General features: G+C 41.0%; 1 protein-coding gene across 1 annotated transcript; it reads right to left on the bottom strand.

The window, feature by feature from the left end:
- Window positions 1-10: 10 nt before the first annotated feature.
- Window positions 11-13163, bottom strand: LOC130154332 (uncharacterized). The gene is made up of 3 exons (XM_056350335.1): window positions 5858-13163; window positions 129-2069; window positions 11-33 (listed from the first exon to the last, which is right to left on the bottom strand). Exons 2-3 carry the CDS (start codon window positions 1729-1731, stop codon window positions 11-13), a joined length of 1626 nt encoding a protein of 541 aa, XP_056206310.1. The 5' UTR covers window positions 1732-2069; window positions 5858-13163.
- Between the last annotated feature and the right edge of the window lie 871 nt (window positions 13164-14034).

The raw sequence follows: 14034 nt of genomic DNA, 5'->3' as shown, positions 1-14034 counted from the left end.
ATTTTTCAGGTCAGAGTTGGTTTCTAAAGCCATCTGGACAGGATTTGGTTTACAGCTTGTTAATAGTTTGGTCTCAGCATTTTTATGTTTGTTTTTCAGACTGAGGAGGATTTGGGATTGAGAAGAGCGTTTCTTTGTAAGTATCATCGCTGCTAACTTCTGCTTGCTGCAATGTGATGAACTGTCTCTCTGTGTATGTCCCACCACTTTACCTTGTTCTGCCATCTCACACCTCCCAGATTTCTCTTTCAATATCATCTGCTGCTTGGAGAGCAAAGGGCTACCTTCCAGTGCACTGCCTTCACTGTTCACCTTCTCTTCCTGTTCAGTTCCCTGAAGTACTTTGCTAAGGCGAACAAGGAGTTTTGCTTTCACAGCACTACGCAGTGGTTGGTTTGTTGCATTTTCTTTGCCTTTGTAAATGCTCTCTTCAGTGCTGTTCTCCCCATTGCTGTCAGAATTATCATGTGTATCTTTTGATGCATCTTGAACTTTGTAATTTTCTAATATATTTTCCTTGCCTACTTCATTATTGCCATCTTCTCTATTTTTAAGACTTTTGAGTTGGAATCCTGAAATGTTTATATCATCATCTTCCTCACTGCTCTCAGCTAGAATAGATTTCAGTTGTCTTGGCATGTCATCTTGCTTCTTCATTTTCTCCTCTGCCTCCAATCCTGCAAAGTTAGTGCCTTCATCCTCAGATTCATTCCTTCCATCTGTGGTCACCTGCTCCCTTTCAGTTTCCACAGATGCTTCATTGCTTCCATCAAGCAGTTCCTTGTAGCCTTTTCCTTCAGCCACAGAAGGATCTTCCAGCATGGCTTCTTCCTCACTGATGCCATCTTCCTCTGAAGAACTACTTGTTTCTTCACTACTTGCAGTGCTTTCAGCTACAGTCTCTTTTGTACTTTTTTTGTGGGTCCAATGGCCTTCACTGCTGGAGTTAGAGCAGGAGTCACCTGAGGTTTCCAGGATATTTTCTTCTGCACTTTCAGTGACAATAATCCTGGTATGTTTTCCAGCTTCCCTTTTCCCAGTTCTCACACCTTTCCCCTGTGCCACACTGCCTTGGGATTGAGAACCTGACTTCTGCTCAGAAGCTTCCTCAAAGCCATGATTCCCATTGTGCTTCTCCCTAGACCTGGCATTGTGTGCCTTCTGTGGTGAGTCATGTTTCTGAAAAGAGCCTTCAACACTTTGCACTGCGATTGACTTCACAGACCCTGACTCTGTGACTTTTTCACTAACAGCAAGACGCTTTCCACACTTCTTTTTAAAACTGTGTTTCTTGCTGTTTGTGGTGCCTTTTTCCTCCTTATCACTACTGTCCTCACTTCCTTGTCCTGGTGTCATTTCCTGCTGCTTGCAGGCCTTTCCTTTTTTCCCCTGCAGCTTGGACACTAACTGTTCTCCATGTTTTCTCCCCAAACCAGATTCTCTTTTATCATTTCTCTTGTAGGCTCTTTTTCCCTGAAATAAATTTTTGTGGCCATTTTCCTTGCTTCCCTGAAGCATCACCAGTCTCTGGCTTTTTAAGGGGTCTTTTTCAGGTGTGTCATCTTGTTCAGGCAATGACTCTTTACCCTTCTTCAGCTGGCCTCTCTTACCTTCCCGCCGTCTCCCACAGTAGATCTTTGAATCCCCTGGGGAGTTTTCCTTTTTGTCACAACACAGCACTTTCTCTTCTCCAGACTTTTTGTGCCGAGTCTTGGATCGGGAAGGAGGCATTTCTCCAGTGTTCAGGAGTATGTGAGGGTTTACCTCAAATCACCTATGAAAGGAAACATTGTGTATTTTGCTGTGAAATAAGCTACAAAGAGAGGCCAGATCCTCCTAAGTGGTAATATACCTCATTTCTATAAAGCCAAAGAAATGTTTGCAGAACCATACCTGCACAGCTGAGGGGTGCCAAACTGACTGTCCTGTTCCAGGTTAATCTCTGTTTTATTTTGCCATTATCCTTATTTTCTTCTTCTATTAGGACTCTTGCCAGAGGCCAGTCATGTACAGGCAACTGAATGAATGAATGTCTGTGATTTTCCGCAGTTGACAAAGGTTTGGCCACGCTGTAGTTTAAGAAAAAGTTAGTATTTCACTTTTTGCTTCTCCAATAGCCACCTTAGTGCTGAAGAGAGGAACATAACTAATGATCTATGTCAAATAAATAAACAGTAAATATTTAACTCCGTTTCCTAGGTATGCAGAATCACAGTTGGACCTATATGAACAACACTGGCTTGTAAGCTGAAAATACACAATACTGAGTAGATGCTGTATCACTGAGTAGAACGGAAAAGACCACAACTGATTGTTAAAAAAAAATTAACTCAGACTGTACAAGCTGAACTGATACTACAGCACTAGAATCTGTGCAAGCTGAGCTGATACGTAATTAGTAGAAAGGATGTAAAAATATAAGCCCTATTTTTTGTGTTTATTATTTTTCACTTGTCTCTTACCAAGTAAGTACTTGGTAAATTTAAATATAATTTTAATTACCACTAAGTAGTATCTAATTTTCCAGGGGATAATCTTCTAATTTTTCTGCAGTGCAAGAGAAGGACATTAATGAACAGATCATATTCAAGATTTGACCTGTCATTAAAACAATTTAGACCAAACAGCAAAACCTATGAGGAAGACAGCTCTCATAGCAGACAATGTCTGTCCCTGAACAGCTCTCCTGAAACCTTACCAGAGAGAAGGCTAAATAAATAGGAAATTAATGAGGAATGGGGAAAAGAGAGATGAAATAAAGTGGTAGAAAAAGAAATGCAATAGACAACAACACTAACAATCCAATCATGTAAACTGATAATCTCTGCAGGAAAATGCAGTTGAGACTAGGTTAACTTTATAGCATAAGTCTACATTTCAGAATTGCTTCTGAAGACATAAAATACTGACAGAATATTGGTTTGTTTGTTTGGGTTTTTTTTAAGACAGTGTATGTTGCCCACAGCAAAAGGATTTTCAAATCATTCTGATTCTACATCAGGATTTTTCTTGATATGTAACTGTACTGCAAAAACACACTGCATAAATCCTAGCAACTCCTTGTACCCCAAATACAGGCCTGGTGCCTGTCCGTGAAATTGCTTGACTCCATCTGTTCTTTTAGCATGTTGGGGCTAGTTTTGAATGGTCTGTTCCATGAACAAGTGTTCAATGCCTTCCAGGATCTGCCTAACTGAGCAAGAAGTAAAAAGCAAGTATTACTCCACTATGTAGCAACATCTTCACACAACTCCTCCCGAGTGCGCTGTTAGCTGACAGGCTAGAAAATGTTCAGTATTCTAAGTGGTAATCAGCATTGCTTATCTCTCTCTCTTTCCTCTAAAAATAGACAGGAAATAAAGGATGTAAAAGTGCCCAAAGGATTAGTCCTGACCTTTCAGCCTGTTGGAAAATATCACTTCTATCCTTTCCAGTTTTAAAGATCCTTTATTTTATGAGTCAACCTCTTGCTGCTTCAGACAGACTAAAATACCACTTGGGCTCCAGACTCCACTTCTAGCCATTTGTCTGAATGACGTGCTAATGGCTGAGCCTGGTTTTTATTCCCCAGTCACTAAACACTTCAAGGCAAAGGTCCAAACCAGAAAACAGTAAGGGCATAACTGAAAGGAAATGATGGACCAAAGAAAGGAAAACTTGGAGGTGAACGAAAGAGGAGAGTGGGACTAAGGAAAAATCTTATAGCAAGGAAACCCAACTGTCTGCAACATCTTTCCAAAGAAAAAAAGGGTTGAAAGCCTCCTGTTAGGGGCATTTGTAAACCTTAGAAATTACATTAGCCAATGATGGGCAAGGAACAAACCAGTACACAGTAATGGGGACTGCAAAGACACACATGGGCCAGTGAGGAATTCTTGAGAGGTGGGATTGGGGTGGGACAATTAGCTATACTATATGGTACAACTGTTTTCTTCCCCATAATGAAAAGTAAACCCTTGCTGGTTATTATAGACATGCTACAAGCCCAAAAGAGTTCTGGCCAAGGTTTCTTGAAATTTGCTTCCATCACAGGCCTCTCCTTGCCCTAGGGTAGAGGGTTGAGGGGAAGAGTACACAGTCAAGATTGCAGCTCAGCATAAAGCTTTAAACCCTTTGCAGCTAGTATAAAGTCAAGGAATGAGAATTTTTAGCATTTAGTACATCAAGAAGGCAGCCTACTCTGCTGTGTGGAAATCCATCCACTCTCCAGAATACCTTATGATTTGCTTGCAGACTAACACTTGTCGAAGTACTCTTACAAGTTATTTAAAAAAAAAAAAAAAAAAAAAAAAAAAAAGGGCATAGATAGCCATTGAAAAATTTTGTTCCAGTGTTCTTTACCAGTTTGTTCCCAGAACAACTCAGTGAATCAAAGTTTGCCTCACCTCAATCACTCCAAGGAGGGCAGCAAAGGCACATTTGAGATTTAAAGAGTCCAGGGAAGGCTGATGCTCTAAAAAAAGCACACTAGGAATATGTAAACCACATGGTTTTCTTTAAAAAAATGTATTTTTTTTTCATACTACCCATTTTGTACTCTTCTGCATAGCAGAACAATCTTCCAGAACTGCAAAAAACAGTTTCTCCCTTTTTCCCAGTTGCAACTCTGATGCTGAGCAAAAAGCTGCTGCACTGAAAGCACTGTTACGTACAGTTAAGGGCTCCTCAGCAATAAATGTCTTTTGTGTTCCCTCTAAACTTGCTTTTTTGCTCTGGTCTAGAGTTGACATTATTCAAAACACCTTAGACACATATGTTGCATAGTACAGAGTTCATCTCTTGACATCAAATCCTCTTCTTTTATCCCTCTCTTTAAACAGCACTCACTATAATATGTAGGTGTCTGGTCACCTTATTTCAGCCCCCCCTCCCTGCTTAATACACCAATACTAGTGGCCTAGATCTCTAAATCCTGCAACAAGACTTTTGTTACTGAGATTAATGGTAGCTGAATTAGACCCTAAATCCTCAGTACAGAATAGTTGTTAATATTCTATCCTCCTGGGGACTTAAAGTTGATACAGCCTCTCTGCAATGCCAAATGCAGTAGAAAATAGAAAAAAAAGTAAAAGTCTGCTTTTATGCACTACTGCTATATAGTCATGTGCCTAGAAAGCTAAAGCCATCTGTAAAGTAAAAATTCTGCAATACTTGGTTGATAAGGAAGATCAGGACAATGCACAAATTTGTAGGGAGCTTAGACACATAGGACTTCAGTTTGACTCATGGTAAACATAGGACCCCAGGGTCTGAATCTAGGTTAGAATGTGAAAACCAAGAGTTCACAGTTCTTCTGAGACAGGGTTTTAGAGCAGATTGTTTTGTAACACCACTGTTATTACCGGGAACAGTAAGATGAATCACTGGTTATATAAACAATTCCTTTGACATCAGACCTGCTTTGATTAACTGCTCTGGACCATCTGCCTGCTGGACACACTGAAGCAGGTGAAAGATCCTGCTCATCAGTTTTTTAACTCCTGTCACTAAACCAGCTTCATCTAAACCACTATAGGAAAAAGAACAATTCAATTTTGTTGTTCCTTTTCAGAAGAAATAAGAATACTTTACATCAGAGAAAGGAGAACCTCAATGTTATTAAGAAACACAGCATGAACCTAGAGACAAAAATAAGAGCAGATAGCTCATTCTGTTATTTTAAGACCAGTAGAGAAGTGAGGCTCAACTTCCCTGAACATAGTGGTTTCTCCCAGCTCATACAGAGGAAAAAGTACAATCATTAATCTTAAAGGGAAATGCTTGGAATTTATTCTTAACATTTTCTATTTTCAATCACCTGTACAAATTGCTCAAGCTTCTTCTTTATCACTCTGCACAGTAGCTTTTTTCAACATACCTACACTGGCCGTCCTGATTCCAGCGAGTTTCTCAGTACCGTGTATCATAGGTCATATTCATGTATACGGGAACATATTCACTCTCCTGTGCCTTGTCTCCATGCAGCCTAGAGTCTGTTCCAGCATCCTTACAAACCTGCCCAGCTGTGGGGTCTAACATCAATTCTGGCTGGGCTGTCCCCAAACAGCAGATGATGACAGGCATATGGAAGGAAAGTGGCATTAATAATTCAAGCTTTCTCATGGTACCTTTGAACTTTTCAACCAGCAATATCACCAGCTGGTTGGCAGAGTTTTGGATAAAAGAAGAGGTGGGATTTCACCTAGGCAAGAGTCAGGCTCAGACTTAGTATGACAAGGTACATATCCAAAGAAAGACTGAAAAGGAAAGGTCAATTCCAATACCAAAACATGTCTGCTATAATGCAAGAGGCTACCAGACAAGGCACAGTGAATATTATCTAAATAAGAGCTTAGGCTAGTGAAAAGAATTAAGTCATAGGCCTCTTTCTTCTGCATCCCTGGAGTTTTATTTCAGGGAGCTAAGCAGGGATAGCTTAGCCTCTATTTTCTCCTTGCCAATACGAAGCACTTTGCTGACAACAGGAAAGTAGTTTCCAGCTCAGCACTGAAAAGACTACAAAACTGGCACCATTTTTGTCCTGTTAACGCCTAAATCTCACCTCAAATCAAGCAGAATGACTAAACCTCCTTTCAACTTAAATTTCAAAATAAAGCCATACTCCCCTTCAAACAAAGCTTTTGCAGACAGGTTAAGGTGATTCTGCCCACGCAACATTGCTGTCTAATTCAATGATGGTTTTCCCCTTCCTAGGTTTTTCTCAAGAAAGCATGTAACAGGGCAAATACAAATGCACAGAGTCTAGTCTGTACACACAGCCTGCACATGCAGTCTCTCTCTGCACTCATGAGGTTGCAAAGTGGCGGTGTGGTTAGTGTACGATTTAACTACTCTGAGAATGATCCTGGTTCTTTTCTGGTGAAGTCCCCTTCTACCCACTCACCCCTCCCAGAAAGGCTTTCCCAGAGGAGCTGGAGACTAAGCAAATTAAACTCAGGTGTGGCCAACCAGAACAAGTGACCCTAACATAAAATGTGATGAGTGCTGTTAAGATATCAGATGCTTAGCAGCATTAGTTTGGGTGGGGTCTGTTTTCCTATCTCCTTCCAAGAACACCTTCACTGTTTTGTAGTGTACTTCGAGGGCTCCTCCACTAAGAAACAAAGATAAAAACTAGGTGCTGAGCTGAAGAACTTAAGAAATATGCTTTACCTAAGCTTTCTGTCATTGGATGGTCCTCTTCTCTTAGCTCATAAGAATGAGCCTGTAGAGCAACAGCTTAGTTAACTATTTTGTCACATTCTTTCATTCATTATTTATCAACAACTCTCTATCCCTCTCTGCAGAGAAGAAAGATCTCTTTTGTAAAGCCCAGAATGTCAGCTGAATCATTAACTCCTTATCCAAGCTGGAAAAAAAGCCCCGGAGCTCCTAGCTCTAAACTTCTAATATGTGCATGGCAGGGAAGAGAAACTGCTCTGGAAAGTCTAACTCTTCACAGCTCCTGAGGAGGAAGTAGCTCTAAGAAACTTTATACCATTATTAGCTGGAGCATCTTCAAGGCTTTGTATACCCCAGGCAGAACTGGAGCCCTCTGCTTCTTTGATTTCTCTAATTTGACATGAGTCTCAGACAGCATGATTGGGTCTTGCCTGAGGTTGATGGCCAAGATGAAGGTACTGAACTTGTTCACTTTCTTATGAGAGTACTGCCTGCTTTGAGCTACACTGAAGATGAGAAAGGTTAAATTGATTCTGTGAAAATATTCCCTCTCCACCTCAGACTCAATTCTGTCTGCCTCAGCACCTCTAACCTGAATTCTCTGCCCTGCCTAAACACTGCAGTTGTTTGTCTTTTAAAGTGCTTCTAGCAAGATGCTGGCGGTTTGTTCATATATTTTTAAGGGATGGGGAGGTAAGCACTAGGAAAGATGAAACATTTCCATGTTTCAGCTCCAGATCCCTAAGCAGACTGGACAGTGGAATTTGTGGCCCAGGACTGGGGTTCAATGCCTGCCTCAACCACTGATTTACCATGTAGTTTTGCCCAAGTCATCACTTCAGTAACAAGACAGATTCACTTCAGACAAGAGTATGAACACTGACACAACTTGCCCTCATGCACAGCACCCTCAATACTTGGTACACGTAATGACAATTAAGTCATCTTTGGAATTAAAATCTTGTTTACAGTTTCCCAGTTTTACTGCCCTTCTCTGCCCCTTTCTGTCTGGACACACAGGGTTGAGAAGGCAATACTGGGTGCCGTAAGGAGCTGGGAGTACACAGTCTTTGCCAGTTACGTGCTACCCAGGGATGCCAGTACCAAGGGGAATTTCCAGCTGGCCGGCTCCTCTGACTTAAAAGCCCTTTTACCTTCAAGTAACTGCTTTGACCAGGGAATCCAGCAGCAGATGGAAGGAACAGAAGGCTACATTCCTTGAGGAAGTATAAGGCTCCCCAGTTTCCTAAAAATTCCTTCATTTATGCAACATATCGGGTCCTTTCAGCCGCTATTATTTTAAAACGTTATTAAGAGTGATAATACATCAGATCCATCTTTTTACTGCAAATTCTTCTTAAGTCAACTACATAAAAAAAGGAATTGGTGCTATTGCAGAAAAGAGAGATAAGAAGTTAACTAAATTAAAAAAAAAAAAAGCCTAAATCACATGAATAAGAGAGTAGAAACTGGTCCTGATCTATCAGAGAAATGATACTGCATAAATTCACAACCACCTTGTTTGTTTGGTAGTAGTTCAGGTAAGGGAGCTGGTCAATGCTGTTCCTAACTACTTTTAAAATGAAACTTGATAAATTTATAAATAAGGTCTATTCTTGGTTTTATTCTACAGCAAGTAGAATTGACAATCCAGTCAAGACCCTGAAACTTATAAGGCTGTTATTAAAATATCTTTCTCTTTTTAGTGTTTTTTTCCCCCCACCTAGGTCTTATTGCATTAATATAAAATTCTGATCCTTCCATATCACATGCTGTGTCATATAGACAGAAAACATTCTCCCTTGAGCCCGTACCCCAGGCTATTGAGAGAGAATTCCTGGCCTTTCACTACTTCAGACTGGTAATGCCTCTGCTCTTTTCTTCCAGCTATTCTAAGATGAGATAAAAGGTTTCCAAGGTCCTCTTCCCTAAGCAATAACCTGAGGAAGCTAAATAAAGTATTCATGATTGCAAGAAGAAACCAAAACAATTAAGTTACATAGGTTTGAAAACAGCCTCCTTGAATATTTCAGGAGCACTTTGTTGCCCAGTTGTCTGCCTTTCAATGAGGCTGGAAGATCCTGTTACGCTGGAAGCCAGCATCCCATGGCCCCTAACCAGAGGTCAGCCAGAATGGCAGCCCAACACACTGTACAGATGGTATTACACCCTACTGGAGTGACAGACTTTATTTGCGTCTGAGCTGAAAGACTCAGCACTATGCTAAGATACAGATCAGGCTTCTTCCTTTTAATCCCCTGACCTACCTCTGTAGTTAGTGTCTAAAAAGAGCAAACAGAAAATGCAAGGCCAGGCAAGCCTGTACTAACTTTAATCTTGCTGGTTTGGTAATCATAGCAGGTAACAGTGAATAACTGGTAGAGTAATGACAACAGCAGGAACTGTGGCATGATTAGAAACCAGCAAACAGGCCTACATGTCATTCTACTTGCATTGTCACTGCTGCTGTGTCCTGTGGTAGCTAGAGTGTAACTAAAGAGGATGTGATCTTGTGCTTCCATCATACTTCCTTTTCACTGAGCACACTGAGGTGCCTCGGTGGCCTCAAATATGGAGCAGTCCTTGTTCCCATTCCCCTTTTCTGCATAGCTGGGAACCATGGGTTTGATACAGAACTCATTTGAGTCAGTGAAATCCCCTGGATCTGAACTGTTTTTCAAACCAATTATACGTGAATTCAAGAGACTTTCCAACTGTGTGGCCTACAGCCCTGGTGTGTGGCTGCCCATGGGGCCTGTTCTCCCATGAGAAATGACTTCTCTGCAGAAAGCATCATAGCCCCTGAAGTATAAATCAAGGGATCAAAGTTGAAAGTTAGATTGTCCATACTGAAATGATTACAACCAGGTATTTGAAAATTCCCAGCAGATGCTAATGAGCTTTTAGAGATAAAGGTAGAAGGAATCATGCAGCTAGGGTGAGGTTTCCTGTTACAGCTAAACTGACTTTATGACTGCCATGTGAAATGGGCCTTTTCTTCCTTCCAGTGTCTTCCATATTTCTCAGTCATTTCCTTTGCACCACTTCTGGTGGTCATCTCGGTGTCATTTGACCCTACAGGTCAGCTGACCTAATGGTAAGCTTCCTCTTAAATGAATGGGCCCACTTGTTTGCAGTTGCTCTTGCTGGTTATTCCTTTACTCCGGACCACAAGGTAAGATCATAAGGTATTGGTTCAGTTGACTGATTCAGCGAAATTTTAACATAGTTAAAAATAAAACTGAAAAGCACACATATTACTAGGAGAAAAAAGGGAGCAGGAACAAATGACACAGGAGGGCAGAACAGCTCTTAGCAGTGACATCACAGATGTGAAACTCTTTTAGGGCTCCTAAGATCCAAGAAGGAATCAAAACAAGAACACAAGGAGATTAGAGTACCTAGAAGAAGGTTTACATTTGAAACTTTGACAGATGCTCTGTCAAAAACAGATTACTCTATAGTGCAACAACAGAAACTGTAGTGTGATATTGGGCCACTCATCCTTTTTGTGCTCTGTTATATTGTCTTTACAGTTTTGCAAGCACAGGTACTCTTATTATGCTTTGCTACCAAAGATCTGGGACAAACTGGGAGCTGTTTGCCTAGCTAGGCATTAGAAGACACACTCAAAGACGCTTCTCAAGGGCATTGCCTCCAAAACTTTCCATTTATTTTATAGAATGATGAACATATTCTTCCATTTAATATTAACAAGCCTGTTGGTATCTTGTGCTCCGTTCCACTGCAGATATTTAATTTCCTTAATCTTCTGTAGCTAGATCCCTATTCATTTTACGAGAGGTTTCATGTCTCCCTATGCACAGGAGATATCCTCATAAGTAATAAATACCTCTCAACAGATATCACTTTAACAAGGAAATGGTTTATAGAATTTGAGTCACTTTCATGCAGTGTACATTCTAATGGAAAGTTCCCTTTCTGTGCATAAGCAGTCCTAAGACAAGCACATCAGTGAGCAAGTCAACCTGCTGAACCAAGTCTGTTCAGTCTTACAAAACAAAGATCACAGCTACTACCTGCTGCTTCCCATCAAAGAAAATCTATCAGTGTTAATGGTACCTGCCTCCCATCTTATTAACTAATCAGGCACATGGAGCTCTGATACATTCATTTATGGCTGGGATGAGAGCTTACTGAGAAATCAGCAATTTTTCTTGTGCACTGAAAAAAAAATTGCTAGATGAAGATCTTGCCCTCAAGGTTTTCTAATGGTTTAACAAACATCTAAGTAACAGTTGAATGGGCACAGAGAACAGCAGGGAGGAATCTCTCTGCCTATGTGATGACATTAAACAGACTAGGAGTGGCTTCCATCCAGCTCAAGGTTACAGTCTTTGAAATGGCAATGCACTTCAAAGAGGTGACATGATATCATTTCACTTTGAAGTTCTTGTGTCCCACTAATCATAGTCAAAACCAGACTTTTTAAGGATGGACCCTGAATGCTGCACAGCAAAAGTCACAGTGCCTGAACTCTCAGACTGCTTTTAGTAAAGCCTTCTTTCTGTGATTTTGGAGCCGTTAGGACTGAGGCATTGCTAACTGCTGTAGAATCTTCAGCAAGTTAACTAGGTATCAAATTAAACCAGTTTTTTTTAAGGGTTAATTCTATAGTAGAAAGTATGCCTCGTGGGCTTGACAGAACAGAATTTCCTTGACGTGGATTTTTTTTTAAACCTCATTACTGTTTATTGGCATTCAGAATTTCTTCCTATAATCAAAGTACAGGCAAATATCATCAGGTCAGAACTGTGAGCAAATTGTCACAGTGATGTCTAGCTATGCATTCAATTCCCATTATATTATTGTTGTCAACATGACACGGTTCATTTCTAGTGAAGTTAAGTAATCATATATCTGTAACTTTATATTAGTGACTGTGACCTTGAAGAAGAACTACCAGCTTGATAAGGGGAACATCCTACCCCAGAAGGTGCCAACAGCCAGTTAATTGCAAAAAAGACAAGAAGTCATCAGGATGAGACTGTAACTAAGGGAAAGGTAAATGCAGCAGGGGGAGATCACAACTCAATTCAGTACTAAAATACTCACTCCCCGCCTCCCTCACACATGCGTGGTAAATTAAAAATACACTGTAACTTGAAATTGACGCTGTATACAGATGTATAGACCAACAGAAACCCACTATGCAGAACTAAATACCTATAGTATCTTTTAGGGAGAGTTTGGAAAATACATAGGTATAACTAGACTGTATAAATATTATTCTTGTTCTTTGGAGTTTTGGATTTGCTTTGTGAAATACCACCTAACCCCCAGCTTTGTGTTGTAATTAAGAAACACCTCAATTCTGTGTCAATTGGCTCTTCCACACTGGGTGAACAAATCCAATTTTTTTTTTAGACAACCGCAGTGACAGCATCACAGGCCGTCAAACCAATTAAGAGCTACCATACCTCCTTTGGTCACAAGCCTACATTTCATCTCTGGTCTTATCTGTGTCAGAATAAAGATAGGAGGATGTATTTGTCTGTAGAATGATCACACCCTTTAAGAATACCTCTCCCAAATTCCAATCCTGTGGTTAGCATGACAGACATTCTTCCAAATCCAATAATCTTCAGACTTTGCCATTTGGAATAAAGATCCCTCAGCAACAGCTTAAACCACTTTCAAATCAATTATACTGCCTAAGCTAGTGGGTTCTCCTAAAATAACACCAAGTCTTTACTTGAACCTGCCATATTCTCTGCTTCCTTGGAATCTTACCTCCAGCAGGAATTGAGCTGTAACATCTGACTTTGGGGTTGTGTTCAGCAGCTCAGTGATGTCCTTGTGTAGCAGATTTCTTGTTTTGATTTTTTTTTGTTTGTTTGTTTGTTTTTAAGAGCTCAGCCTAGCAATCCGATAAAGCAAAGTTCCCTTTAAGGATGGAAAGCGTGAGCAGAATTCAAGCTTCATTTCTTGAAGTCCCTGCCCCAAGTAAAAGCAAAGAACAGAACATTGACTTTAAACAAATGAACAACATTCAGAGTCTCTTTAGGAATAAGCACATAATGTACAGACTCATTTGCCACAGGAGCATACAGGAAGACGAGATCCGTATCTTCTGAAGGGGAAGAGTCAGTGACAGGCTGGGCTCTGCCCATGGAGGTACAGGTCCTTCCTAGCCAGGGTGACTCCCTGACTGCTATCAGCAAGTGTTCAGGACCACACGTCTTAACGAGAGGCCCCTCACCAAAAGCCGTTTTAAAATATAACCTAGCTCTAGACAAAAAAGCCATGCCACAAAGAGGTAGAAAGCAGCAGTCTCTACATATTTAGCTGGGGAAGAGGTGTGCAGTGGTAACAGCCACGCATCCAAGTATCTTTTTAGCTACTTTCCCCTCTACTGAAACAGGCCACAAGCGCAAGGAGCCTTTTAGCTCACCTGTCCCTGCTGTGCTCCCAGCAACCCTCCTCCTGCCATCCCCGCAGTTCAGTCGACATTCATAAAAAGCGCATCTTCAGGAGATGTGAAAGGAAAACAAGGAGTTTGTTTACACAGTGACTGCCAACACCAGGGCAATCTCCTTTTCTGCTGGTGGTTTAAGACTTACTTGTCTTGCCCATCTCCCACCTTTATCGCTTTGGAGCTTTCACAGCCCTGTTCTAGGCAGCAAAAGCAGAAGCTACTGCAAAGGCAGTATAAGGAACAGCACTGCTGATCCTCTGCTGCCCAGCTTGAGGGTAAAGTATCAGGAAGGTGAAGTATTTTACACATCTATACCGTGCTCAGAAGGTATTCAAATGGTGGCAGCTGTGCTGGACTCACCCAGACGCTTCAGCATGTTTTTTGGGGAACAAAGGTGCCTCCTGGGACTGCCCTGGAGCCCTCGTTCCACCATT

Source organism: Falco biarmicus, chromosome 1 (genome assembly GCF_023638135.1).
Source record: "Falco biarmicus isolate bFalBia1 chromosome 1, bFalBia1.pri, whole genome shotgun sequence".
NCBI classification, from domain to species: Eukaryota; Metazoa; Chordata; class Aves; order Falconiformes; family Falconidae; genus Falco; species Falco biarmicus.
The sequence above is the reverse complement of the archived record's forward strand: the minus strand, read 5'-3'. Positions and strand labels throughout refer to the sequence as shown.